The following is a 26,556-nucleotide window of genomic DNA, read 5'->3' as shown; positions in this document are numbered from 1 at the left end:
ATATGAGCCAAGGCCATGTTAGTGAGTAACTGTCCCAGGAAAGAGGAAAGGAAAACACAGTGACCTCTATGAAGATACGTGCATTTGTACGAGATAAATACAAACACGAAGACCATGTGAATACAGGGGAAAACTCACACAGCATGTATCCACAGCACTAAAAACAAGTGGGGCTGGGGTCTGAAAACATGAAACAGGAACAGGAAGGACCCCAGAGATCTCAGAGCTGCAATTTCTTAAGGACAGGAGGGAGATCCTGAAAAAACAAAAACAAAAACAAAAACTCAAAACAGTTCCACAAACCTGTCTTCACTGTTGCAGCCTCAGCCCTGTTTCTGCGTCCCCTCAGGACTTTCCCTGGACAGCGGAGACATTGGTTCTTTCTGTCAGAGCCTTGATCTTCCAGGAACACTCCATGATGAGCACTAGAGATCTCACTGAGGGCTCTGATGACAGAGGAGACCAGCTGGACTGGAAGTCATGGACCAGCAGTCCATAGCCAGTCTACTTTGGGCCAAGAGTGGCTCAGCTTCCAGGGTCTCTGGTCTGGTCTTTTTTATTTTTGGTTTTTCGAGACAGGGTTTCTTTGTGTAGTTTTGGTGCTTGTCCTGGATTTCGCTCTGTAGACCAGGCTGTCCTGGAACTCACAGAGATCCACCTGCCTCTGCCTCCCAAGTGCTGGGATTAAAGGCATGCACCACCCTGCCTGGGCAGTTCTGGTCTGTCTTTTATGAAACAGTGGTTAACAAGAGAGACTAGGAAAAGATTTATTTATTTATTTATTTATTTATTTATTTATTTATTTATTTATTTATTTTTTTTGAGACAGGTTCTCATGGAATCAGGGCTACCCTGGAACATTCCTTATGGTAGCCAAGGACCTTTAACTTCTCCTTCTGCCTTTGACCATCGGAGTGTTGGAATTTCAGGCATATGTGTGACTGTCTATTTTATCCGGTGATGGATGTGGAATCCAGGACTTTGTGCAGGACTTTAGACAAGCACTTAAACAACTGGGCTACATCCTCAGTCCAGGACTACAAGAACCTTAATTATGACCTCATCCTTGAGAGCCGTACACAGAGCAGACCCTCAGATGCCATTGTCCCCTACCTCTGCTTCTTAAGATATCAGATAGGGTCTGTGCATCCCTAGGGAGGTATTTAGATAAGCATTTATCATCACTTTCACTGGGCTCACCATAGGTGAGAGATCTCGATCCTAGAACTGGGTAGGGCTGGAAGCCATAGGCACTGTCCTTTGGGTAAGCCATAGAAATTAGCATTCTTCCTAATGCTATGTACTGAATATAGCATCTTAACCTTGTCAAGCTGGACGAAAGAATTTGGTTAACCACACTCTTCCTACAAAGGACACTGATCAGTATAGATCCCTAAATTTATTTTTCCTGTTTAGCCTTAATTTTCCTGTCCATATATCCACCCTCAAACATCTGTGTCCAATTTTTTTTAAGACATGTTTTTATGTGATTGGTGTTTTGCCTGTATATATGTCTGTGTGAGGGTGCCAAGTCCCCTGGAACTGGAGTTACAGATAATGAGCTGCCATGTGGGAGCTGGAAATTGAACCCAGGCCCTCTGAAAGAGCAGCCAGTACTCTTAGCCACTAAGCCATCTCTCCAGCCCCCTCAATATGGTTTTAAAATTTTAATTTCTACCTATTTTTATTTAGTGAAAAATACATCAGACATCTTATCCATTTTAAATATTTTATTTTTATGGGTATGAATGTTTTGCCTGAATAAGTGTACAATATGCATGCAGTGCCCACAGAGGCCAGAAGATGGCACTGTATCTCCTGGAGCTAGAGTTACAGACGGCTGTGAACCATCATGTGGGTGCTGGGAACATAACTGGCATCCCCTATGAGAGCAGCCAGTACTCTTAGCTGCTGAGCCACCTTGCCAGCCGCACTTTACCCATTTTAAATGTACAGTTCTGAGTATGGTCTATACTTACACTGTTGAATAGCCCTCACCACCATCCACCTTCAGGAATCTTCTGTCTTCCCCACTAAAAGCTCCATGCCCATAAGCCCACAGCACCTCTGCTTCTGCCTCTCAGCTTCTGGCAAACACCACCTGCTTTCTGTCCCTGCAAATGTGAATCACACCCTCTTAGTCACTTTGTGATGAGCTTATTTCACTTGGCACAGTGTTTGCAAGGCTTATCTGCGTCACAACACAATCAGCACGTCTTTTTAAAGCTGAATAATATTCCACTGTGTGTTCAAACCACACTTTGTCTATCCATTCATAGTCATTTGTGGGAATTCCAGCTTTGGGTATTGTGAAATAATGTTGGTATGAATATTGGTATGCAGATACTCTCTTTGGACTCCTACTTTCAGTGTGTGTGTGTGTGTGTGTGTGTGTGTGTGTGTGTGTGTGCCTAGAAGTGGAATCACTGGACCTTATGGTAATTATATATATATTTTTGAGTAAATATGCTGTTCTCCACAAAGGCAACACCATTTCATATTCTTGGTGGCAATGTGCACATGGTCATTCTACATTTTACAAAAATAGCCTTGTACTATTAACTTATTGATTTCAGTTAGAAGTGTTTTTCTTTATTTTTTTAAAGATTTATTTATTTATTATGTATACAGAAAAGGGTGGCAGATCTCATTACAGATGGTTGTGAGCCACCATGTGGTTGCTGGGAATTGAACTCAGGACCTCTGGAAGAGCAGTTGGTGCTCTTAACCTCTGAGCCATCTCTCCAGCCCCTTACAGTGTTTTTCTTTAAAATTACATTTACTTATTTGTGGGTATATATATTAATTTTTGGGGGTGGGGCATGTGCCATGGCCTGCATATGGAGGTCGGAGGGCAACTTTCAGGAGTTGGTTCTCAGCTGACATGGAGCTCCAACGTTAAGTTGGTTTTTTGGGTTCTAGGAGGGCCACCTGTGGTAGGGGCTACAAAAAGCTGCTGCCTGCTGCCTGAGGTCCTCTGGTGACAATTCCAACCCTGGCTTGTCGGCCTGCCTTCACCAGATGTCACCCTTCTGTGTGACATGTAGGCAGAAGCCTCTCAACACTCTCCTGTTGTTTAAGGTTTCCCACCTGTTGATTAAGTAACTTCACTACAGCCAGGTGTCTGTTTCTCTGCACGATAACCCCCAGGAACCACACCGGGTACACGATAGCATGTGGGTATCCCTGGCTCTGACCCGAGCTCACTTTCTATTTCTAGGGAGACAAAGCTGCCTCCACCCCCTATCCTGCCTCTCCTGAACTTTGCACTTAGCGTGATGAAAAATTAACTGGGCTAATGTTTCCTTCCCAAGGACAAGGACAAAGTCTGCAAGGAAGGCCTGGCTGGGTCCCAGGAGAGTAGGTGCCAGCTGAGGCTATAAGCAATCCCACTGCCCACGGTAGAGGGGTCTGTTTCTCCCCCATCTCCAGAGCTTTGTGAAACTGGCCTTGTGCCCCCATACATTCTCCCAGGGAAACGAGGGAAAATCCCAGTGCTCAGGAGGCAGAGGCAAGTGGATCTCTGAGCTCGAGTCTCTGGGGCACATTCCAGGACAGCCAGGACCACATGGAGAAACCCTGTCTTGAAAAATTAAAAAAAAAAGAAAAAAAAAAAAAAGAGGCCGGGTGGTGGTGGCACATGCCTTTAATCCCAGCACTCAGGAGGCAGAGGCAGGAGGATCTCTTCGAGTTCGAGGCCAGCCTGGTCTACAAAGTGAGTTCCAGGAAAGGCACAAAGCTACACAGAGAAACCCTGTCCCCCCAAAACAAAACAAAACAAAACAAAAAAAAAAAGAAAGAAAAAAGAAAGGAAGAAAGAAAGGAAGGAAGAGAAAGGAATGGTGCTCTCAGATCTACAGATGGGTTCACCAGTTTTCTTGCCACCCGGTGGTCTGAGTCACACTGATGCAGGCACAGGAGGGAAGCCCAGGAAGTCGTTGTTCAGTCACACAAGAGGGTCTGCCTGCTTCCTTCCTTCCCACAGGAAATGAAGGGGTGGATGACGGTCCCTTATGTAAGTAGCTTCCCTCAGACATGGCTTCACCTGTGGGTGAGGGACTTGTCCTGGAGAGCAGTCCTAATGCTTCTAACGTTCTTTCTAGAGTCACCGTACAGTACAGGAGAGACTGCAGGCTCGGCAAGGTGAAGAATGGTCAAGAGCCAAAATTCAAATAGATCAGGGGTGGAGTCCCAGCGCCTTGGACTTGACCTAGCTGCCTCACAAAGGCGGGACTGACTGCGTTTGGTGTCCGGGTTCAAATGAACTTTTAGCTGGAAGATGGTGACTGCACAGACCCCTTTCTGCCCTTCTCTGCTCAACTAAGCACACCGCCAGCCCTCTCTTGGTGCTTCTCTGGGCCCTGAGCTTCTTGTGGTTAGGGACCTTCCTCTCTCACTGTGGAGTTCCCAACAAGTAGCATACTTCTGACATGGGATTGCTGGAGAGAGTTGACAGAACCCAGCTCCCCTGGCTCCCCTTCTTCATGCATGGCATCAGCACTGACCTCCGGAGTGGGGCCACTCTTGTCTTGCACTGGACTGTTGCAAAGTCCCAACACCCTAGGATGTGGAGACGGATAGACCTGAAACATTTCTGGCAGTCTCATAATTATGCACCTGTGAAAAGAGCTTTTGTCTTGCAAATTGTATCAAAGCTGCCCTTTGCAACTCTAGGCCCAGCAGCAAGACCTCAAAAACAAAAACAAAACAAAAACCTGGATTTAAAGCCTGGCTCTGTTCCTTGGGGTTATGCCTCCTGGACAAACAGGGGTATGGACTTCGAGGGCTGCAATTGGACTGTCTGGATTGAAGACAGCAGTAAAGAAGACCATCTTCCTTTCCAGTCTCTGGATAAGGGCTGGGAAGCCCAGTGGTAGAGGGGAGGCTACAGCTGCGGTCTAACAGGAGTGCAAACCCGGCCTGTTAAGGTCCACTGGGTCTCAGGGATCCTCCTTTCAGGGAGGTGGAAGGAGAGGCCTCTGACAAGCTGTGGCTGCTGGTGGAGCATCCTCGGTGACAGAGCTGGGGCCCCTGCAGCTTCTGGGCTGACTTTGTGGGATTGATCAGACCTCTTAGGGCTTTGTAACTCCCACCGGCTCTTTTCTCATCACGGGTGATGGTGGTGTTTCCTACTGTTTAAACAAGCATAGCTAACCTGATGGGGAGGCAGCGACAGGGTAAAGGAGCCGAGGGCCTGCTGTACCGCCCCAAAACCCGTGGAAGGGACCCGTAGGCAGCCAGCCCTGAAATCTGCTAGTTGGGGGAAAAGCCCCAGGGCTACCCGAAGTCAGGTTCTCTAGGCTAACTTTGAATAAACTTCCCGAATCCTCCCGGCTTCATCCACTTTGTATGTGCGAGTTGACTGCTCTGTAAACAAAGCTCTCTGCTTGTTTGGCGTCGAATTTCAGTAACACCCTGTAATGTTAATTCTCCCCCTCCCCCAAAGATAAATCCTAAAGCGCCCCCATTCATTCCTTCAGGAATGCAACAGATGTCTTTGAGGCCCGTTTTTTGCAAAGAGCTTGGTTCACTAGGCCCAAGGGACCCCTGGCTCCAGCCATTGTTCAAGTTGTCACAGAGGTCTCTAACTCCACTTTTAAGTCTCCCTCTCCCCCTTCCCAATCCCTCCTCCTCAGTCTCGGGGCAGTCAGCCGGTCTGATCTCACCCAGCAGGAAAACAAAAACAAAACAAAAACAAAACACCAAACCAAAGCAAAACAGCCCGGGCCACTGAGCGAGATCAGTGCGCCCCAGCTTCCTGGGCTTAGAACTGAACCCCTCATCGTGTCCGGGTCCTCTCCGGGGAGCAGCGAGCGCTAGGCGGCCCGCGCCTGTTCCCTCCGAGTCTAACCCTCTCTAGTCCTTGCAACTGCATCTGAGCGTCTTGAGGGCGGCGAGTCCCCAGGAGTCCGGTCCCGCGGCACTTGGCAGAGGTGACGGCCGCCGTGCCCGGTGGCCCACGTGGGCGCGCTTGGCGGCGCGGGGCGGGGAAGGCCGCGGGTCCTCCCCGGAGCAGGGCGCGGGGGAGGAGCGGGGAGCCCCGGCGACGAGGGGGCGGCGACAGCGCTGGGAAGGAGGCTGCACGCGGAGCTGCGTGAAACGTAGACTTGGGAGCGGGCGGGAGAGGAGCGGGGAGCGCGGCTGCACGGCCCTGGCGGGCCCTGCGAGGCGGCGACCGCAGGGGAGGCGGAGGAGAAGGAGGAGGAGGAGGGCTGCAGAGGCGGAGGGATCTGCTCACCAGAGCCATCCAGGCCAGCAAAGTTTGGCTGGGGGTTGGACTTTCCTTCCCGGAGGCGGCACCCAAACAGCTACCCCGTGCGGAAACCCAAACTTTCTACTGCCACTCCGAGTCTCGCGGCCGCCGCCTCCGCCCCGCGCGCCCGGGGCCTGCCCGTCAGTCCGTCGGTCCTCGTGGAGCTGCTCGGGCTCCGCCGTGCTCCCGATCCCCGAAGCTGCAGTGCCGCAGCCCCGGCCCGGACGCCGGGGCAAGTTCTCCAGAGTTAGACGCGAAGTTCGGGCGCGGCGCGGGCCGAGCTGCCCCTGTGCGCCCCCGGCGTCCCCAGTGCGCCCAGTCCCGCCGGGGGCGCCGGTGACCCTTCCGTGCCAGCCATGTCGTCCATCCTGCCCTTCACCCCCCCGATCGTGAAGCGCCTGCTGGGCTGGAAGAAGGGCGAGCAGAACGGGCAGGAGGAGAAGTGGTGCGAGAAGGCGGTCAAGAGCTTGGTGAAAAAGCTCAAGAAGACGGGGCAGCTGGACGAGCTGGAGAAGGCCATCACCACGCAGAACGTGAACACCAAGTGCATTACCATCCCCAGGTGGGGGCCCGGAGCGGCGGGGGGCGCGCCGGGGCGGCCAGGGTGGAGAGGGAGGGCGTGTGCGTGTGTGTGTGTGTGTGTGTGTGTGTGTGCGCGCGCGCGCGCGCTAGTGTAGGGGACCGGCAGTGGGTGGAGGGACCCCAAACAAAACCTTTGGATTTGCCCAGGTTCAGAGCCCAGGCTTCCATGCGGCACTCTGGCTCCCAGACCTCAAAGATCGCTAGCCGCCTCCGGGCAGCAGGGGTGCTGCTGAGCTTGGCCCCCCACTCTCTGGGCTTTGGGCTCCTAGTAGAGGCCCCGCTTTGTTCGGCTCTGCCGGCCGAGCCCCTCCTCCGCCGCCGCCTCCCGCCCCGCGCTCGTGGAGGTGGTGGTGTGTGTCCCTTTCTTTTCTTCAGCTCTGTTCCCCCACTTCTTTTCCTTGTCTCCAGGAATGCAGTCGGTACAGCTGTGGGTGAGGAGCGGGAGCCGTTGATTGACAGATTCCTTCTTCGCTCTTTCTTTGCCTTGGGATTAGCATTTTTATCGAGTATTTTTAGATTTGGTTGTGCCAGCCTCCCGCCCCCTGTGCACGCATGCACGCACGCACTTAGTTGCAGAGCAAAGCACCGACTTTGAAGCGGGAGAAACAAGTGGCAGAAAGTCGGGGCATTCCCTCTTCCCATTCCTCCACTCCCTCTTCCCACTCCACCCCTGCCTGGTTTACCTTCGTTTTTAATCGAGAGTTTGCCGGTGCCTAGAACCGAGCAGGCAGCTCCAGACAGACAACAAAACACCCCAGAGCTGGCCTCCCTCCGCCCCTGCATTCCTGTAGAGCCCTCTTTTCCCAAAACGCTTTGCCATCTGTCCTGACCTCCTTTATCCTTCCCATCGGGCTAGAGGAGTCCGGCGGGAGCTCACAGATGGCTGATGGAAGGGGTCAGTGACTTCACTCCTGGGGCCTCCCAGAGCAGAACCGCGCCTGGGAATTGGGGTGAGGGCACTTTAGCCTTCTCTCTCCACTTCTCAAGACACCTTTAAAGACTGATTCCAGAGAAGGGACAGGTGCGGATGTTGCGGGGTGTGTGTGTGTGTGTGTGTGTGTGTGTGTGTGTGTGTGTGTGTGTGTGTGTGTCCCAGGATGCAAAGGAATGCAGAGAGGGCTGCCAGGGCCTAAGCTAGAGAGGTCATCATCCTTCTGGGCCTCCATCCTTGGCCACCTGCTCAAGGCAGCTGTGTATGTGCTGCCAGCCCTGACAGTCATGCACAAAGCAACATCTGTCCACAGGAACCCAGGGTCGGCCTTTCCTAGAAATAAACACCACATATGGTGGGAGTGCATGCTTAAAAAAATAGTTTAAAAACAACAACAACCATCAGCCCCCCCAAACCTGGGTGGGTGGATCCCATCAGTAAAGGGGGAGGGAAGGCAGTATGTTGTCTGGGAAGAATGCTTGGTGTGTAAGCCTCTGCCAGCTGGCTTTAGGGGAGGTAATGTGGTGTGATGGTCAGAGGCACCTGGGTTTTAGCTGCAGCCCTGGCTACTCATTCTTCATCCTTTTGACAAAGTGGGATGGTTGAGTCTCGTGTCTCTGTCAGATCTGGAGAAATGGCCTTTTCCTAATGTGCTTGGGTGCACCCGGCCCGAATGCTTTATGTTTTGACCCCTCCCCCCCAGTTGATATCAAGTATGAAACAGCTGTGCAGAGTGTTTCACAATTTACAAGGCACTGTCATATGGCCCGATGAAGGCCTGGAAGATGCCAGAACCACAAGACAGAAAAGGCAGTGAGGTCTAAAATGATCCTGCCTTTGAACCAGACAGAACTTCCCAGGAGAGAGGGAAAACGTAAGGCTGGGTCTAGCATGCCCTTTCTCCCGGGCTGTTTTGGACTCAGAGAGCCAAAAGCATCCTTATCCAGGGTGGGTGGTGGGTGAATCTCCATCTGGAAGGTTCTTGGTTAATCTTTGTGCCTTCCTCGGCCTACATTTATTTGCCTCTGACCTTACTTTCCCTGCAGCCCTCCCCATCCCCGGGCAGGTGAAGCAGAGTTCAGGCTAATCACCCCCACACCACCCGGGCCTTCTAGGACTAGGCATCTTCAGCCTGCACGTTCATGGAAGATGGGGTGTGGAAGCAGGGTTTTTGTTTGTTGGTTCTTTGGTTGCACCCAGGGCTTTCTACATGTTAGTTAAGCACTCTGCTACTGAGCTATCCTCCCAACTCTGGGATTGTTTTCTTTCTTTTCTCACCTAGAGAGACCCAGTTGCTTGGGTGGATTCAGACAAAGGTGGATTTCCATCCCTGGATTTTGTGCCCACGCCTCTGGGTCACCCTGTCTCCCCTGGCAGCAGCAGCTGCTGTTTTGGCCATGGGCAGAAAACTAAAGGCCACGTCTTGGGGAGGCGACTAGCTGGCTTCATGCTAGCGCTATCCCGGTGTCTGCTAAGCCCCAGGCTTGCGTGCTGCTTGTCACATTCCTGTCTTTGAGAACTGGGGCTTTGGAAAGTAGACAAAGGAAAGTGTGTGACTTAGTCACCCGCTTCGTGTGGGGCAGGAGGCGGGATACTGGGTGCTTCAGCACATTCTGTCAAATCTGGAGGCTGGCTTTGAGGACTCAGTCTGAGATGTGTAAGGGACATCTTGAGCAGCAGTGGCACCGTTTGGCTGTGGTAGCTGTTGGCCACATGCTGGCTTGGTTCCCCCAGCTTTGGGCAATTTGAGGGATCAGGAGAGGGGAGAGCAGGGCATCTCAGATCTGGCAGGGGTGGGGCAGAGCTTGAGTGAGCTCCGTGCCAGCAGCCCACTCCCACCTGCTTGAGAGTCTGAAAGGAGCCACAGGTGTCCTCCTCTCCAGTTCCTAAAAGCAAAGCTGAAGCTCCTGGCCCCAAGAGCAAGCTCAGCAGCAGGGGCCTTAGCAAGCATGCCTTAACCGCCTTTCCTACAGGTGACTGCAACGTGTGTGTGTGTGTGTGTGTGTGTGTGTTCCTTGGCTCAGGTAGTTGTTTCAAGCTGGACCAAGCTGAAGGTATTGCTGGTTTAGAAAGGATCTTAGGCTTTCTTGCAACAGAGCACCCAAGTCCAGAGAAAATTCAAGAAGCGAAGTAGGTCTAATAGGAAGCATCTCCAACCTCTTTGTTCATTCTGTTTGTAGTGTGACCTCCTCCTGGGGCCTTCAGGAATGTTGCTAGGCTACCTTCAAACTGGTGAAGAGAGGAAAAATACTTTCACCTGTAACACAGCTTTCTTAGGCTTCTGGGGACAAACACCAAGGCTGTGTAGGTCTCAGCACCTGGGGCCTCCCACCTTGTATAAACCCTTGGCAGTGAGCTTGCTCCCAGCTGCCTGCAAGGCAGCCCATCAAGATGGGGGCTGCAGGACATTGGGGAGCTGACTAGAGGGCTGACCCCAGTGTCACTTTAGTATCCTCAGATTGGAGGGAACTTTGAACTTTGCTGCTTGGCCCCAGGGGCTGGATGTTTGGAACTGTACATGGTACAGGCAGCATTTTACTCTCCATTTGTGATCAGACATTATAGGCTAGCCTTTTGTGTATTAGGTGATATTAACCAGACCAGTGATCTCCCGAGTCAATGTTACAAGCTCTCCTGTGGAAGGATGATGCAGAGATACATTGGAGAAGACAGAGGGACTTTTGGAGAGTGGGGAGTGGGGTGGGGAAGATGCTTATGATATAGATGGTTATGATAGATGCTTAAAATTGAAGGCACAACAGTAGAGTATTAAACAGTGACAGCCACCTGCTTTCTCCAGGATAAACCTCACCTGCCTTGGAATTCAGGTTCCAGGCCTGCCTTGTTTTTATTGTATTAGTGTATTTTTTAAAAATGATTTATTTATTTGATGTACATTGGTGTTTTAGTACCCTAGAACTGGAGTTAGAGACAGTTGTGGAGCAACCATGTGGGTGCTGCGAGTTGAACCCGGGTCCTCTGGAAGAGCCGTCAGTGCTCTTACCGCTGAGCCATCTCTCCAACCCATATTAGTGTATTTGTGTGTGTGTGTGTGTGTGTGTGTGTGTGTGTGTGTGTGTGTGTGTTGCACATTTGGAAATTGGAGGACGGCTTGCGATATGGAACTTAGGTTACTAGTCTTGGTGGCAGGCACTTTGACTGGCTGAGACATCTCACCAGCCCAGAACCTGCCTTTTGCCACCTTGATGGGTTCCGAGCCCTCCTGGCCAGCACCTGTAAAATCAGAGTAAGATGAGGAACTAGAAGCATTGGCGCACAAGCTGGGGAGATGTGTGTTTTGTCTTCTGTCTTTACCACTCATTGATGCGGACTTAATCACTTTTCAAGGGCCTTTCAAGATGGGCACAGGTACTTATGGAGCTCAGCATTCCTGCCTCAAGATATAGGCCTCTTAGGGTGGCCAAGGGTTGCATAGTGCTCTGTGGTGGGAACAGGTGTGTGTGTGTGTGTGTGTGTGTGTGTGTGTGTGTGTGTGTGTATGTATGTATGTGTGTATTGGGGAGGTTGATTTGTGCTAGGAAACTGAAGGTCTGAGGAGTCTGGACTGACTGCAGGAAGCCCATGGAAACTTGGTCTTTTTATTATTATTGTTAGTGCATATTTGTTGTATAAACTGGATTTCATTATGACATTTTCAGATCTTGCATTTTACTCATATTTGCCTCCCATTCCCCTCCCTGATCTCCCACCCCCACTGGTCTCCTTCTAGTCCCTCTTCTACATTCATCTCTCACATATTTAAAAAACCAAATTCTAGATCCTGCCTGTGAGAAAAGTGTGGTTTTGCTTAACATTGTAATCTCTACTTCTACCCATTTTCCTTGAAACAACACCTCTCTCTCTCTCTCTGTCTCTCTCTGTCTCTCTCTGTCTCTCTGTCCCCCCCACTCTGTCTCTCTGTGTTGGAACCCGAGGCCCTGTGTCTTGAATGACACCTTTATCTTCTGGCTTTTGCCAAGCAGACAGGTGCTGTGAGTCTCTAACCTGTCAATTGCACAGAAGGGCTTGTGAGCTGAATGCTGCCCAGGACCTAACTATGAAATGTTTTCTCTTTGAAGTAAAAGGCAACTTAGTGTTGCAAACCTGAAATTCAGGTTTCCGTGGGAGCAGGGACTCTAGCATGTGACTATGTGTACTTAGCCTTTCCTTTGGGTACAACTTGGCTTTTCATGTCCCTAAATGACATGCTTGGGAAAAAAGATCGATCCCATGAACCCCAGTTTCTGAAAAGACATTGGAACTTTTAATAAGAAGTCTTTGCAAGGATATAAATAAACACTTTAAACTGCTTTGTTTATTTATGTGCATGTGTATATGTGCATGTGAGTGCAGTGTCCATGGAGACCAGAAGGGGGCATCACCTGCCAGATGGAGTTACAGGCAATTGTAAGCCATCGAACCTGATGCTGGGAGCCCTAACTCCCGTTTTCTGGCAGAGCAGCATGTTCTTATAACCATCTAGCCATCTTTCCAGCCTCTGAAAATGTTTAGTGTGTTTTCTGTGTGTGAGTGAGGGTGTCTGCACACCATATTTCACGTGTGAAGGTCAGAGGACAGCTTCTGGGAGTTAGTTCTCTCCTTCTACCATGGCTTCCAGACACTGAACTCAGGCCATAAGATGCATGGCAAGAGAGTTTACCTGCTGAGCCATCTTGAAGGCCCTGGACATAAACATTTAAATGACCATTTTCATGATAGAAAAATAAAGTGGATGGATGCAGCCATCATTTAGTTTTGTAAGAAGTTGATGAAAATGGTGAGAATTACGTTTGAGCTTATCACATCAGGAATCTAATTAAAATGAGTTTTTGAAAAATAAATATTGGCTTAATAATGTAAATTTGTGATTGCTGCTGTATAATAATGGAAGTAAAACTAACACAATTTAATGGACTGAATGACTATTAATTTCTAGTCATTAATAGGAGATTTTAATGCTCTTTGGTGCTCTGTGGAGCCATTATTCTTAGTGTGCCCCTTTGTGGAATAAATAGGATTGGGTAGGGCTTGCTCGTTTGAAATGAGACTTTATTTTGTTATTGTATTTCCCCAAGGTCTTCATCTACAAGCCTCCTCGTAGAATCAGACTTGCAAGGCGGAAAGCAACAGAGTCATGAATAGCTAGTTAACTTCTGATCTCGTCTCCTCTGCTGTACTGATCTATTAGCTATCTTTTTTGTTATTGTGCAGAAATACCTCCACAGTAGCAGCTTACGGGAGGAAAGGCTTCTTCTGGCTTGCAGTTTCAGGGGGCAATTCATCATGGTGGGAAGGCCATAGGAGCAGGAGCTTGGAGTGGCTGGTCACATGGCATCCACAGTCAGGAAGCAGAGAGGGCTCCCTTTCTCCTTTTTATTCAGTCCAGGACACCTGCTGCCCACAGTTAGAGTGGGCCCTCTCACCTCAATGAACCCAATTGAGAAATTCCCTGATGGACACACCCATAGGTTTGTTTCCAGAGTGACTCTAAATCTCATCAACTTGACAATCAAGATTAACTATGACAGCTGATTAAACAACAAAACAAGACAATGACCCCACTTATTTTCCCTGGTCCGTGTCTGATAGTGTTGTTTTGCTGGTTACAAGGTAGCTCGTGGAGTAGGAAGGACATGGGAGGAGGCATCCTGCTACGTGTATGGGGGCGTATGGAAGAACCCGAAGCTGGTGTATGTTGGAGGGGTCCAGCTTTTCCCCACAGTAGTTCCTAGAAACAGTAGTAAGTTGCCATGGGGATCCTTTATTTATGTATTTGTGTGGGGTACCCGTGTGCCATGCATGCAGAGGACAGGTGTGGCAATCAGTTGTTTCCTTTTACCAAGTGCGACCTGGAGAGCAAACTTGGGTGTCAGGCTTGGTGACAAATGCCTTTGCTCCCTGAGGTCTCTCCCCAGTCCAGGAGTGTGGTTTCTAGAACAAAGAAGATTCTAGAAGACCTTGTCCAGTTTATTGTTCTGTTTTCTTTCCGTGCACCTGCCAGGTGTGCATTCTCTGCACCGGGGACAGGCCCATGATAAGGAAGAAGGCCAGCTCCCTCCTTGCCCTCTGCAGCTTCCCATCTGCCAGCTGGTGAAACATAGCTTCTTGGGAGTTGTAAGACTGTTGTGTTTGTTTATCTCTAGCTAATTTGTAAATAGTGTTTGCTTGGTGCCAAGAAACCAGTCTCCTCAAACTCTGAAATGTATTAACTCCTAACAAAGCTGACTCTGTGTGTGTGTGTGTGTGTGTGTGTGTGTGTGTGTGTGTGTGTGTGTGTGGAGAGAGAGAGAGAGAGAGAGAGAGAGAGAGAGAGAGAGAACGAACATTATTCTGTGCTGACTTAATTAACAGTGTGAGAAATAATGTATCTGCAGGACAAGTGCCTCTGTCTGCTGTGGTGGATCTGAAGCCCCCCACTGCCTGCCACAGGAGCACACTGCTACACAATCTTTTGACAGAGAGACTCAGTTTAAATCGAAAACACAGTAGAAGTCTATTAACTAAGAAGTTTGGCTAATTCTGGACCAGGATAAAAGTTTGGTTAGCAGGCTACATAAATACTATCGAAGGAAACTTAATGCACCTGGTCACAGGTTGTTTGGGAAGCGGGCATGATGGGTATGGATGGTTCTAGACCTCACTCTTGTTTCTGATTTGCTGTGTTACCTGGGGGCAGGTCACTTATTTTCTTTGGGTCTCAGGTGTTCTCGGCTGGCAGATTGTCTAGGTAGGCAAGCACTGGTAGAGGGATCTCAGGACTCTGATTTGATTTTCGTGTAAACACTCTAGGAGTTTCTGAAGGTATTTTCAAATTGCATTGTCTTTATTTTGTGTGTGCCATAGGGCTGAAGTAGAGGTCAGAGGACTACTTGTCTGTTCTCTTCTACTGTGTGGATCCCTGAAGGATTGAACTGGGCCGTCACACTTGGTGGCATGCACCAATTACCCACCTAACCATCTCACTAGCCTTGGTTTAGGAGTTCTTTTGGGGGGGGGGGCATACAGCTAGTTCATTAATTGAATCATGAATCTTCTTTATTATTCCAAGACTGTATTGGTCCAGTGCCAATTAATTTATAAAAGTGAAAAACAGTTCTATGATTCATTCTTTAATTCTGGTTATTTCTCCCCTTGCCTTTCCTGCTTCCTTGCCACTGGGGTCTAAATCGCTAAAATTGAACTACAAAGGCATGTAAAAATACCCCATACTAGCGTGAAGCCCAGAGGTTGTGGTCTTCAGACGCAGTGAGCGGTTGGCCTGCCTTTGTTGCTATTTTTGGCTATTCTTGGAGCAGGAAGTTGACTTAAACTAATGACCACAGATGCCTAAAAATGGTTAACTACGAGAGGTGGGCATTCTAGAAGATACCTGTGGAAATGTTTGCTCATGGCAGCATTTATCCAGGAAGCACCCTTTGTTTATTTTCAAATGTCTGTACAAAGACAGGCACTACCCCCAACTGCGTGAGCATGGGGAGCAGGGAGGGGACAAATGAGAACCCCATCTAGGAAATGGAAAATGAGTTTTTTTGAGCTGGTTCTTTTTCTGTGTCCCAAGGCTTTCCCTGCTCACATCTGGCAAGTTCTCTGTGCTCTGCTGGGCGTTTGTTTGGGGTGAGTACTGTTTAGAAAGCAGCATGCAGGTTTGCCTTGGAAACCAGAGTTAACCATCTGATTGCTCTCTCTGCCAAGCTTTGGATCGCCCATCACTAAGTCACTTGTTGTAGCTTAGAGGGGCCCCTGGTGTGTGTGTGTGTGTGTGTGTGTGTGTGTGTGTGTGTGTGTGTGTGTGTGTGTTTCAAAGCTTTTGATAATAGTAATGCTTTTTGGGTGTGTGTTTTTTAAAGGTCTGTTTTGACACTGTCACAGCTTAAAAATGCCAAAAGGCATTTTTTCCTTAAAAAATCACCTCTGGGCTGAGCCCAAATGTGGAGTAATGGATCCAGAAAGAGCTCTCTTTCCTTTCCTTTTCTGTCTGTCTGTCTATTACTTTCCCCCACCCCCACCCGCAACCCCCACTCCTGCCCCAGTTACAGAGTGCTGAGGCTGAACACTGGATCTCTCTCTGCTCCGAAGCCTCTCCAGTATAAACTCTTTGCTTGCCCGGGCTCTGACTCTAGAAGCGCTGCGCCTCTCCAAGCATGTGTCTTTGTGACCATTTCTCTGATCCCTAGTGCATCTGTCTCCTGCCACTTGTGGAGCAGGAGAGGAAGCCAGAAGTTAAAACTTAGCAGAGAAAAGGACAGCATCGAACCTAGTAGCCTTGGACATACCTGCCTCAGCTTTCCCATGAGACAAATGGGAACAGGACCACCAACCTCTCATAAAATAATGTACGAACATAAGATGGGGCAAAGTACCCAGCCCCTGTGTGTGGCTCTCGGAGTGTAGTAAGTGCTCAGTAAATGCTCTCTTTCTTTTCAACGTCTCAGAGCTTACCATCTGGAAGAATGGTAATTCTTGTAAGGGAAGGACCTGATTCCAAATGCCTGTACTCAAGTACCAAGCTATGCCATTTGTGGGCTTAGGCCTTGGTGTAGATTATTAGAAAAGTAGTTGATGTTCTTCAGGGACCCTCTCTTCCCCTGCCCCCCACCTTCACTCTGGTGGTTTAAAACATTGTTTGGCTGACTAAAAATAATAGCATTAAAACAAACTTTGATGAATCAGTGTTCCTGGGTGGGGGATGGGTGAGATTCCCTAAGCAGAGCCCTGTGACTCACATGCTTGTCACTGATAGCTGCCTTTAAGTGCGTGATGTTTATTGTTGCTGGTGTTCTTGGGGCAGGGTTGGAATGCTGTCCTCCTGAAATTTCACCTCAGCAGCTGGCTTGGCTGTTACCAGAAGCTCATGGCTCCAGAATGACCTGGACATGGGCCATGGGGCCTTTGGCTGCATCTGGAGCCACGGAGGAGCTCCTGCTTAGGGAACCAGGTTCAGCGCTCCTGTTTGCCGGGCTCCTCTTCGTGGGACAGGGCATATGCAGGGCCAAGGGGCAGGCCTACACCTGCTCTTCCCGGTCCGTCATCGAAGGGCAGATCTACCACAGATGGCAGGTGCTTAGGGGCACAAACAGAGGAGACAAGGTGCAAGGGGCCTAGATAAAGAATTGCCTAGAATGTGAAATGTGGCATGGAACAGAACCACAGAGTACATGAGGCCCCTAAAGTGTAGGATGTCCCTAGGGGGATCCAAGGCTGGCTTTCCTAAATTCATACCTGGACTTGTGGGTTATTGTTATTTCCCAAGGTTGGGTTGCTTGGATATTCTAGTCTAGTTCGTTCCTTGTGCTGATTCTTTGGAACGTGCCGTATAGCAGGCAGGCTCTGCTACCCACCTGTGTCAGTAGCAGGCCTGTTATAGCACCATGTGCTCAGTACAATGGCCCTGGCTAGGCCCAGCCCACTATAACAAGGACTAGATTGCAGAGTAATCTCAGGAATTGATTTTTTTTCCTGGAACCCAGGCTGAGGTGGGTGAAGTGTTGCCCATGGCACTGGCTGGCTGGAGAGTGAACAGGGAGCCTGGCCCCTAACTGTGCATTTAATTTTGGAGTACTGACTTCGTGTTGGGCTTCACGGGTCACAGAAATGAAGTCCTGTCTGTGAACTGTCCAGAGGCAAAAAGGGACATAAGGACCAGTAAAATTACAAAGGGCCCTTGAGGGAGACAGTCTGGTTAAGGTCACAGAGTGCCATTTAGGAGCCCAGAGGGAGAGCAGCCATCCTCTGAGCACCAGAAGGTTTCACAGAAGAGGTAATGCTCAGCTGGGCCTTTATGGATGCATGTTGGGTAGGAGGGAGCATGGAGTACAGGCCAGTGTCGAGAGGGCTAGTGTCTGGGAAAGGCAGGGCAGCTCAGGGTGGCTAGAGCAAGGAAGTGGGAGCGGCCAGAGGAGTTGGAAAGGATGGTGCCAAGCGCTTGGGTCAGCCAAGCTCGGCGTCTGGGCCTTGCTCTGTAAGTGTCCAGATTTTAAAGCAGAGGAGTGCTGTGTGTCGAAAGCCTGCTTGCCTCTTTTCCTTCCCAGGCCTCGAGGCCAGTAACAGCAGGTTTACTGCCCTAGTTATCCAGGTCAGAGACATAATCCTTACACCGCCATGTGGACAGCTCTAGGCTATGTCTGGAGCAGGTTGAAATAGTGTTTTGCCCGTCAGTAGCAAAGACGCCTTGTTCAGCCAGGAGGCTCCAGAGTGAGTGTTCAGGTAATCAGCCATGACTCATGTCATAGATTCCTTGGGAAATGAGGGGGAATGCTCCTGGGTTCTGTGGATGCCCAGTCTCCCTAAACAAAGTCTGTAAGACAGGATCCTGACCCCTCTGGGTCTCCCAAGGCCTGGTATGTAGCCTTTATGCTAACTGCCTCTGGCCAGTGTACCACATTTTAATGGCTGTCTGGTCCAGGTTTCTGATTCCAGAGCACACTGCAGCCAGCCAGCAGAGCTGTACTCTCCAGTAGACTCCGAATGTTATCAGTGAATCAGAAACAGGTTTTGTCTCTTAATGAGTATATCAGATAAGCCAGGCATGGTGGTGTTCATCTACAATGCCAGTACCCAGGAGATCCAGGCAGGGGATTGTAAGCTCCAGGATAGCCTGAATACATAGTAAGGCCCTGGCTTTAAAAAAAAAAAAGTGAGGGAGGAGGTTGGGGGGGTCTGGTGGTGGGGATGCTTGCTGCCAAGACTCATGACCCGAGTTCGATCCCTGGATCCTACATGGTGGAGGGAGAGAACATTTACCGGTTGTTCTCTGACCTCTACATCTGGGCCTGCACACACACACATACATACAAAATAAATACATTAAGAAAACAAAAAACAAGAGAGCAAAATACTTGTGTAAACCCATCACCTATCTGGACAGTACCTATAATTTACCTTATCTGTTGAGAGCCCCTTGCTATTGTTGCTAATCTGAGTTGATAAGTCTTGTCTTTTTTAGATAAGCTTTTGTGTCCCTGGACTTTTTTTTTTTTTTTCCTTTGTGTGTGTGACATTGCTAGAAATCTAGGTGAGACCAGAGGCAACCCATGACAGTGTGGGGCCCTGGGTTCGAATCTCAGACTCTCCATATAAGGTACAAATGCCTCCCTGTCCTCAGGAGTAGAACGGGACAGTGTCTCTGTCATAGGCGTAGCCATGTACTCTGTGTGTTTGCAAGAAGTAACATGTTAGGCTATGTCACCCCCCTCGACTTTATGATGCACAGTTTTTCAGGTGTCCCAAGTTCCCACCCAGGCTCTCATGGGGACCTCAGGGAACCATGGACAGCACGCACATTAATAGGAATCTAAACTCAGGGCCTGTGGGCACCTATGCCTTTGTCCTAGAGAGCATCCGATCTTGTTCCTGTCAGAAGATGGTTGGCGTGGTGGTGCAGGCCTCTGGCATGTCCTGAGTCTCCGGTGAGGTGACTCTGTTGTGTGGTGTGTGGACAGAGTTCAGACTACAGGCTGGATGGCAGTGTGAGGGCTCGGCCAGCTGCTCTGTCTGCCGCAGTTCTCTGGTGAGTCATGGTGTTCACAGACTGGAGGCCTAGAGGGTCAGTGGCAGGATTTGGAGTTCGGGTGCCTGAGGCTTGCCCCCTTGGGACTGCCACATTTTCTTACAGCTGTGATAGAAGCAGCATTAGGGAAGACAGGTTCATTTTGACTCAGGGTTTGTTTAGATGGTGTGGTCCACAGTGAAGGAGAAGATAGGGGTGTGCCACTGCTGCCCGGCTTTTTTTTTTTTTTTTTTTTTTTTAAATGATGTAAAATGTTTTGTTGTATGTGTATGGGCATTTTGCCTGCATGAATGTCTGTCTATCAAATGCCTGGCTGGTGCCTGCAGGTCAGAAGAGGGTATCAGATCCCCTGGAACTGGAGTTACAGATGGTTGTGGGCCACCAGTGTGGGTGCTGGGAACTGAACCAGTGTCCTCTGCAAGAGTAACAAGTGCTCCTAACAGTTGAGCCATCTCTTTGGGCCCCTCTGGGTATTTCTAAGAGCACACTGTGGTTATGCCATTAACAATTACAGCCAGATAGTGGTTAGATCTGAGGGAGTGGTCATCCTGAGTCACTCCTGTCAGCACCAGTGACTGTGGAGAATCGTACCAGCCGGTTCCCATACTGTTGCCCAGAGTGACTTCGTGAAATATCACGTGCAGGCAGGGGAAAGGGACTGACCTGAGGTCCTGAAGTGAGTTGGCAATCCAGTATTATAAAGCAGGCCCAGGCCCTAACCTGTGGCGAGGTCAGTGCTCAGGCAGGGCTGGCTGAGTTAGGGTGATATCTCCTGGGGTGATGCTGAATGGATAGAGATAAGCGGAGGAAAAGGGGGATTCAGGTATTATACAGGGTTCAGAAGTAGGGGTGTCTTACCAGGCCCTTTGTAAACCCAGGATGATGTTTAGTGGTCTGGAGCAGAGTTGTCTTATGGGAGGGAACACAGGGCACCCCTGCTCCATTTTAGCTGAGCCTTAGAAGTGCTGTTTCTTGGCTGGGGCTGGTGGGAGTTAGTGGCTCATCCTTCTGCTACGGAATTTTGGAAGGTGCCGAGGAAGAAATTAAAAATAACATCAAGCATGCCTTTTCTTTCTCTTTGTGTTAAGTACACGCACTGTGCCAGGCTTGTGGGGCAAGCACGTGGCTAGTGGAGTACTGTAGAGGACATGCAGGAGGAAAGCATGGCTTCCCTCCTCCTCCTCCTCCTCCTCCTCCTCCTCCTCCTCCTCTCCCCTCCCACCTCAGTGTTTGTCTAAGGCTCATCATCCTCTCAGGAGTCTAGGGAGAGCCTTGATCTCTCTCAACTCTTCAACGTTGCCACAGGCAAGGCCCTGACTTCTAAGCCCATCAGAGTGCAGCTGAGGTGACGGGACAGTAAAAGGAGGAGAGAGAAGCACGATATCAGGATATCAGCGCTTGCTTGGAGCAAGTTCTGGAGTGCCCATTGTCTGCCTCAATGGCTCTCTGGCATCTCACAGATGTTAATGATTTGGATCCCCTCGCTCCCCGGTCACCTGCAGACACGTCTATGGAGTGAGTATAGGTACAGAATAGTGATTATTTATATCCTGGCTCACTGGGGAGTTGGCACAGGGACAGAGCCCTTGATGACGATACACTGATAGTGGAATCTTAAGCCGAGGCCCTTGGCCCTTGTGCCCAGACCCTTCAGTTAGTCCAGGGCCCCTGCTCCCTCTGGCCCATCCCCCGCTCTGCAGAGCAGCCGGGCCTGCTGTATCAGGGTGCTCTTGGCTGAAGCCATCATGAACCCTGATGAACGACATCTGCTGTCCAGTGCCTCATTGTCTCCTCCACAGCGCTGTGAGGGTCAGTCCTCAGATGGAACCTTCTTTGGCTCTCCACCTTGCCCTCCAGCTCGCTGGCCTTTAATCGCATCCTCTTGTGGCTGGTTCACAGATGGACACAGCTGTTGAGAACATGATTTTCTTTAAATGTGTTCAACCCCAGGAGCCTCTTCCCTGGGGCCTCTATCCTGGAGAGAATCCAGATGTGCCATGAAGCCTCTGTCACGTTACATGCAGTCAGTGGCAGAAATAGTGGATTGTCAAACAAGCATCTTGAACCCACTAGGGTACTTAGTGTGGTGCTAGGTACTTTTTTTTTTTTTTCTTTCTTGAGACAGGTTTCTTTGTGTAACAGTCCTGGATGTCCAGGAACTTGCTTTGTAGACCAGGCTGGACTTGAACTCACAGAGATCCACCTACCTCTGCTCCTGAGCGCTGGAATTAAAGGCATGCACCACCACACCAGGCCCACTAAGTACTATTTTTTTTTTATACAAAAACTAATTTATTTATTTTTATTTTATGTGCATTGGTGTTTTGCTGGCATGCATGTCTGTGTGAAGGTGTCAGATATTGGAGTTACAGACCTCTGTGAGCTGCCATGTGAGTGCTGGGAACTTAACTCCTGTCCAGGGGGAGAACAGCCAGTGCTGACGGCTGACCCATCTCTCCAGCCCCCCACAAGGTACTTCTTATTTAAAACCTGTTGACTCTTAGTCTCCTTGAGTGAGACTCCCAGGCTCATATGGTGTGTGTCTGCTTCCTGTGGACAGCATGGGAAAGAACTCATGTCCTTGGCCCCATCTACTACTTAGCAGTCAAGGGGGAGATGCACTCAGGTACTCAGAGCACCTAGAAGGCAGCTGATGGCATCCTGAGCAGACTGACAGCGTTAGTTGGGTCTTGTGGAGACAGAAGGGCAAACCAGAGGGAACTCTCAGGGCCTCTGAGTACTGTGCCCAAGGGCTATGTTTTTGGTGACCCAAAGCCAGCTCCCCTAAGGCAGGCAGTTCAGATGTCTGTCTTCACCTGTTGCTCAGCATCTCATTCTCTGAGCGAAGATAAAGCCTGCCTGTGTATTTGCAGTGGGGGCAGGTACCACACCCAGAGCGCCTTCCCTGGGGAGGGAGTTGTTTCAAGATTCCCAAGGGAGTCCCGCTTAGGAGTCAGTGGCTGTTTCATGTTCTAAGCTAGCTGTATCCCACTTGCCTCCATGTGCTCTGTACCATCTCCTGAAGGCATACCCTTGGAGACAGTAAACTGTAAATGTTGCATTGGTTAAAGCAGAGTCCGGCCCATCACACCTGGCCTTCTACCATATCCTGGTGGAGCCCCCTGCAGATGCAGAATCCCTGGTCTTTTCACAGCGGAGATGATCTTTAGGTCAGCTGGCTATCTTGGCCCAGCTCATTGTAGGTGGCCTCTCCCTGTCCCTAGCCCTCGTCTTTTATTTCCCTATTGACCTAGGATAAGGAGGGACCCCAGGAGTATCTTTAAGCTAATTCAAAATGTTTCAAGTTTGCCTCTTTTTCTTGCTTGACTGAGTTACTGTTTGGCATGCTCTCTCTCCCTCTCTCCCTTCTCTCCCTCTTTCCTTCTTCCTCCCCCTCCTTACCCTTCCCTCTCCCTCTTTCCCCCTCCCTGCCTCCCTCTTGTGTGTATGTGTGCAGCTGTGAGTGAGTACTATACTCATGCTCTGTGTATGTGTGCCTGTGGAGGCTGGAGGCGGATATCTTCCTCTATTGCTCATTACCTTATTTTTTAAGATCCTGGGTCTCTCACTGGCCCTGGACTTCACCTGTTCCCTAGATTGGCTGACCAGTGAGCCTACCCCACCCTCCAAGATCCACCCATTTCTACCTCCCAGCACTGGGATTAGAGGTGTGCCACTGTGCCTGTGTCTTCATGTGGATGTTGGGGATTTGAACTCCTGCCTTCATGCTGGCGCAACACATGTTTCTTCTGTGGATCCATTTCTCTAGTCCCTTTGATTGTTAAAAAAAGTTAACCATTACTGATCCCATAAATGGGGGTTGCTCGGGTGGAGGACTGGAGGCAAGAGTCTCAATATGGAGATGATCCCTTGAATATGGGTCTGGGACCCTAATAGCTACATTCCTTGAAAATTCTCAAGTTGCCGAAAGCAGTGGCCAGGTGAACATGGCAGTGAATCCCAGCTCGGCTGTCCTGCTGTGAGACAGGTTTTGTTTTGTAAACCCTGGTTCTGAAGTTACTGATGCAGGTTTACCACACACGGTGCCCTGGCATATGGGAAGCTGTGCCCGGGGCCCCCAACCCTTGATGCAACCACGCTGTGGACCATCAGCTTCAGATGTTTACTGTTGCCTGTTGAGAAGCAGGAGGTATAGTTGTAGGCGCATGTCTCTTGTGGGCTGCGCCTTCTGGGGTTCATGTGGGAAGTGGTTACAGCAGAGGATGGAATAACACTGTTCCCAGAAGGGCTCTGCTCCAGAGATCTTTCTGAATGTCATCCTTTGCCCCCCCAACCCATCCCCCCCCTTTTTTTTCTATCTGCTTTAATTTCAGTGATGGGAAAAAAATGGAACCATCTGCTGGCATCATCCTGCCCAGCTGGGCTGAGTCAGAATCCTAAATCACACTTCTCTCTCTGGGTTTCATTTGTGACCACTGTGGGGATGACTTCCAGGCCTGCAGTTCTCCAGAGCTCTAGGGCCTCAGCTCCGGCTGCTGTCTTGGCATCCCTCTCTAAACATCTGTGCAACACCTGAAGCCGAGTGGGTACTGTGTCTCTGTCCTCCACCTGCTCGGGTCTCCACTGTCACGGGAGCCCCCCACGTTCAACTACGCGTGAAGCTAGTGAAGAGACACAACGAAATGCAGAAGCTAGTGAAGAGACACAACGAAATGCAAAGGGCCTGTGATATCTGGGGGTGATGGCTCACACCTGTAAGTCCAGCACTGGCGGTGGAGGCAGGAGGATCCGAGTCATCCATAGTGACACAGCACGTTGGAGGCCACATGAGATCTTGCCTCGGACAGAATGAAAACCGGACCTGCGATTCTAGTGCTGTGCTTCTCTGGTGATGTTGACGTCCCTTGACCACTCCTGCTGGTGGACATGGGCTCTGTGACCCTGGGAAGGTCACGTTGACATCCTGCATGCTGCTCTTCTGAGCTACAGAATGACAAGCTTGAAGAGCGACTCTGAGGAGGTCCATGGCCATCCTGTCGTCGGATAGCTCTTCTCTAGGTCCTACCTAGCTTCATGCCTTCCTCTGTACGTGGAGAAGAGTGAATGTAGGTTTTCATCCGTCCGCCACTTCTAGAGGCGGCCCATTCCTTAATAGCCTTATTTGGTCGTATCACAGCTGTTCTTTATGGGAACAGCAGGTATATGAGTGAGTTGGAAAGGGTTTCTAGTTCTCTGATAAAACACCATAGCCAAAAGCAAGTTGGGGAGGAAAAGGTTCATTTCAGCTTACATTTCCCCGTCACAGTCTGTCACTGAGGCACATCAGAGCAGAACTCAAGGCAGGAACCTGGAGGCAGGAGGAGTGCTACTTACTGGCTTACTTCTCATGGCTCGCTCAGCCTGCTATCTTATAGCACCAAAGACCACCAGTGAGCTGCCCCCCCTTTCCCCCCATCAATCAAGAAAATGCACCACCAGCTTGCCCACCAGCCTGGAGAGAACATTTTCTCCATTGAGGTTCCCTCCTCCAGAATGAATCCAGTTTTTGTCAAATTGGCATAAAATCTAGCCCGCACATCCATAAACACTTTGCCTTCCCAGAGCCACCCATGGTGAAGTGAAGCCTCACCTGGGCATCCATGCCAGGCTAGGAGAAACCAGGCCACAAGCTAAGAGGCATTTGTGTTGAGCTCCAAGCCGGGGTTTCCTGTGCTTCAAGGCACCAGCTGTGCAGCAACTGCCCTGCCGTAAAAAACACAGGAAGGAAGGGGACCAAGTTCGCAGGTTCGTTAGAGAATTTGAAACCAGCTGTCAGCTTTCTCTCATCCCCGAGCGGCCAGAATCCACGGCCTCTTGGCACGGCCGCAGCATCACAGAGCACCCTTTCAAAACCGACTTTGGCCCATCTGCTGATGGCTTTTCTTGGGAACCTCGGCCAGCCACAGGGCCACGTCTGAGGACTCCGGCTGGTGATTGCAGTTTCAAGGGATGCACTACCTTTGCCTTCAGGCATTCTCGGTGAGGGAGATGAAGCCTTTTGATTAGGCAGCCGGAGGGTGACCTCGAAAGACGTCCAGGAAGTACACAGCGGACCTGTCCTTCTGTGCTGTTTTGCCCCTTTGTGATATTCGGGACAGAGACTTAGACTCTTGCGTAGCGGCTTTGTGACCCTGGCTGAGTCACTTTGCTACCCTAGCTGAAGGCGTCGGGCTTTCAAGTTTCCTCTGCCTTCAAGGTCACATTCTTGTACTTGCATTCAAAGAAATGACACTTACTCATTCAGAGAGTTTCAGAATCACAATATAATCTCTCTGGGCCAAGAAATTGGGGCCCATAGTTGAAGACAGGATGGAAAGAAGTTTGGGGTTCAAAGTATTGATTGTGTGGTGTTGAGACTCTGGGTTCCTTGTGACTCAACATTTGGTAGTTTGGACCATTGGAAGTTTTTGTTTGATTTTTATTTTTTGCCTTGGCTGCTGTATTAATTACTGTCTTGTTGGTGAGATGAAATGCTTGGCAAGAAGCAATACAAGGAAAGCAGGGTCTGTTCTGCTTCATGGGTGGAGGGTTCAGTCTGTCGTGGCCCAGAAGGCCTGGTGGCAGGAGCATGAGGCAGCTGGTCACTTTGCATCTGTAGCTAGGAAGGAGAGAGAGAGAGAGAGAGAGAGAGAGAGAGAGAGAGAGAGAGAGAGAGAGAGAGAGAGAGATATGGATGGATGAATGCTTGTGTTCACCTAACTGTCTCTTATTCAGTCTGGGCTCCCAGCCCATGGGATGGTACCACCTACAGTTAGCGTGGGTCTCTGAGTTCAGTTAACCGTACTAGAAACTTCCAGTGGTCTGTCTCCTGGATGATTCTAGATCCTGTGAGGTTGACAAACGGTACTCACCGTCCTGGTTCCACATAGCCCGCATGCCCAGGTGGAGGTCAGAATGGCGGTACTTCCTTTGAATTTCCTCAGGTGACTGCGGTGTGTAGCTGGGCCTCAGAGCCACAGCCGTAGGTGCTGATATAAGGCTGTGGTTTGATGTGACGAGCGTGTGTGTTCCGGGTGGAAAGTGATAGTGGTTGGCTCTGAAAATAAAGCACACGAACTAAGAGAGGCAGCCTGGGTCTGGTGGTGCAGATTTGGTCATCGGCTGGCAGCCCAGTTCTCTCAGCATCTCTGGGTCTGGAGGTTTCTCAAGAGCTTTGAAGTAGTGGAACCATCTGCAGCTGGTTATTTCTGCTTAGGAAACACAGAAGAGTTGGGGGGTGGGGCTGGGGTGGAGAAGGAATGGATTCAACAGGCCGTGACACACACCCACACTTGGTTCATGAGA

General features: G+C 50.0%; 1 protein-coding gene across 1 annotated transcript in view; it reads left to right on the top strand.

The window, feature by feature from the left end:
* The first annotated feature begins 6,103 nt into the window (after positions 1-6,103).
* Smad3 (SMAD family member 3) overlaps positions 6,104-26,556 on the top strand; it is a 116,891-nt gene continuing 96,438 nt past the window's right edge. The window contains exon 1 of the mRNA XM_036192541.1: positions 6,104-6,815. Within this exon, the coding sequence (XP_036048434.1) occupies positions 6,610-6,815 (206 nt within the window). The 5' untranslated portion in view covers positions 6,104-6,609. The remainder of the gene's footprint in view (positions 6,816-26,556) is intronic.

Source organism: Onychomys torridus, chromosome 7 (genome assembly GCF_903995425.1).
Source record: "Onychomys torridus chromosome 7, mOncTor1.1, whole genome shotgun sequence".
Taxonomy (NCBI): Eukaryota; Metazoa; Chordata; class Mammalia; order Rodentia; family Cricetidae; genus Onychomys; species Onychomys torridus.
The sequence above is the reverse complement of the archived record's forward strand: the minus strand, read 5'-3'. Positions and strand labels throughout refer to the sequence as shown.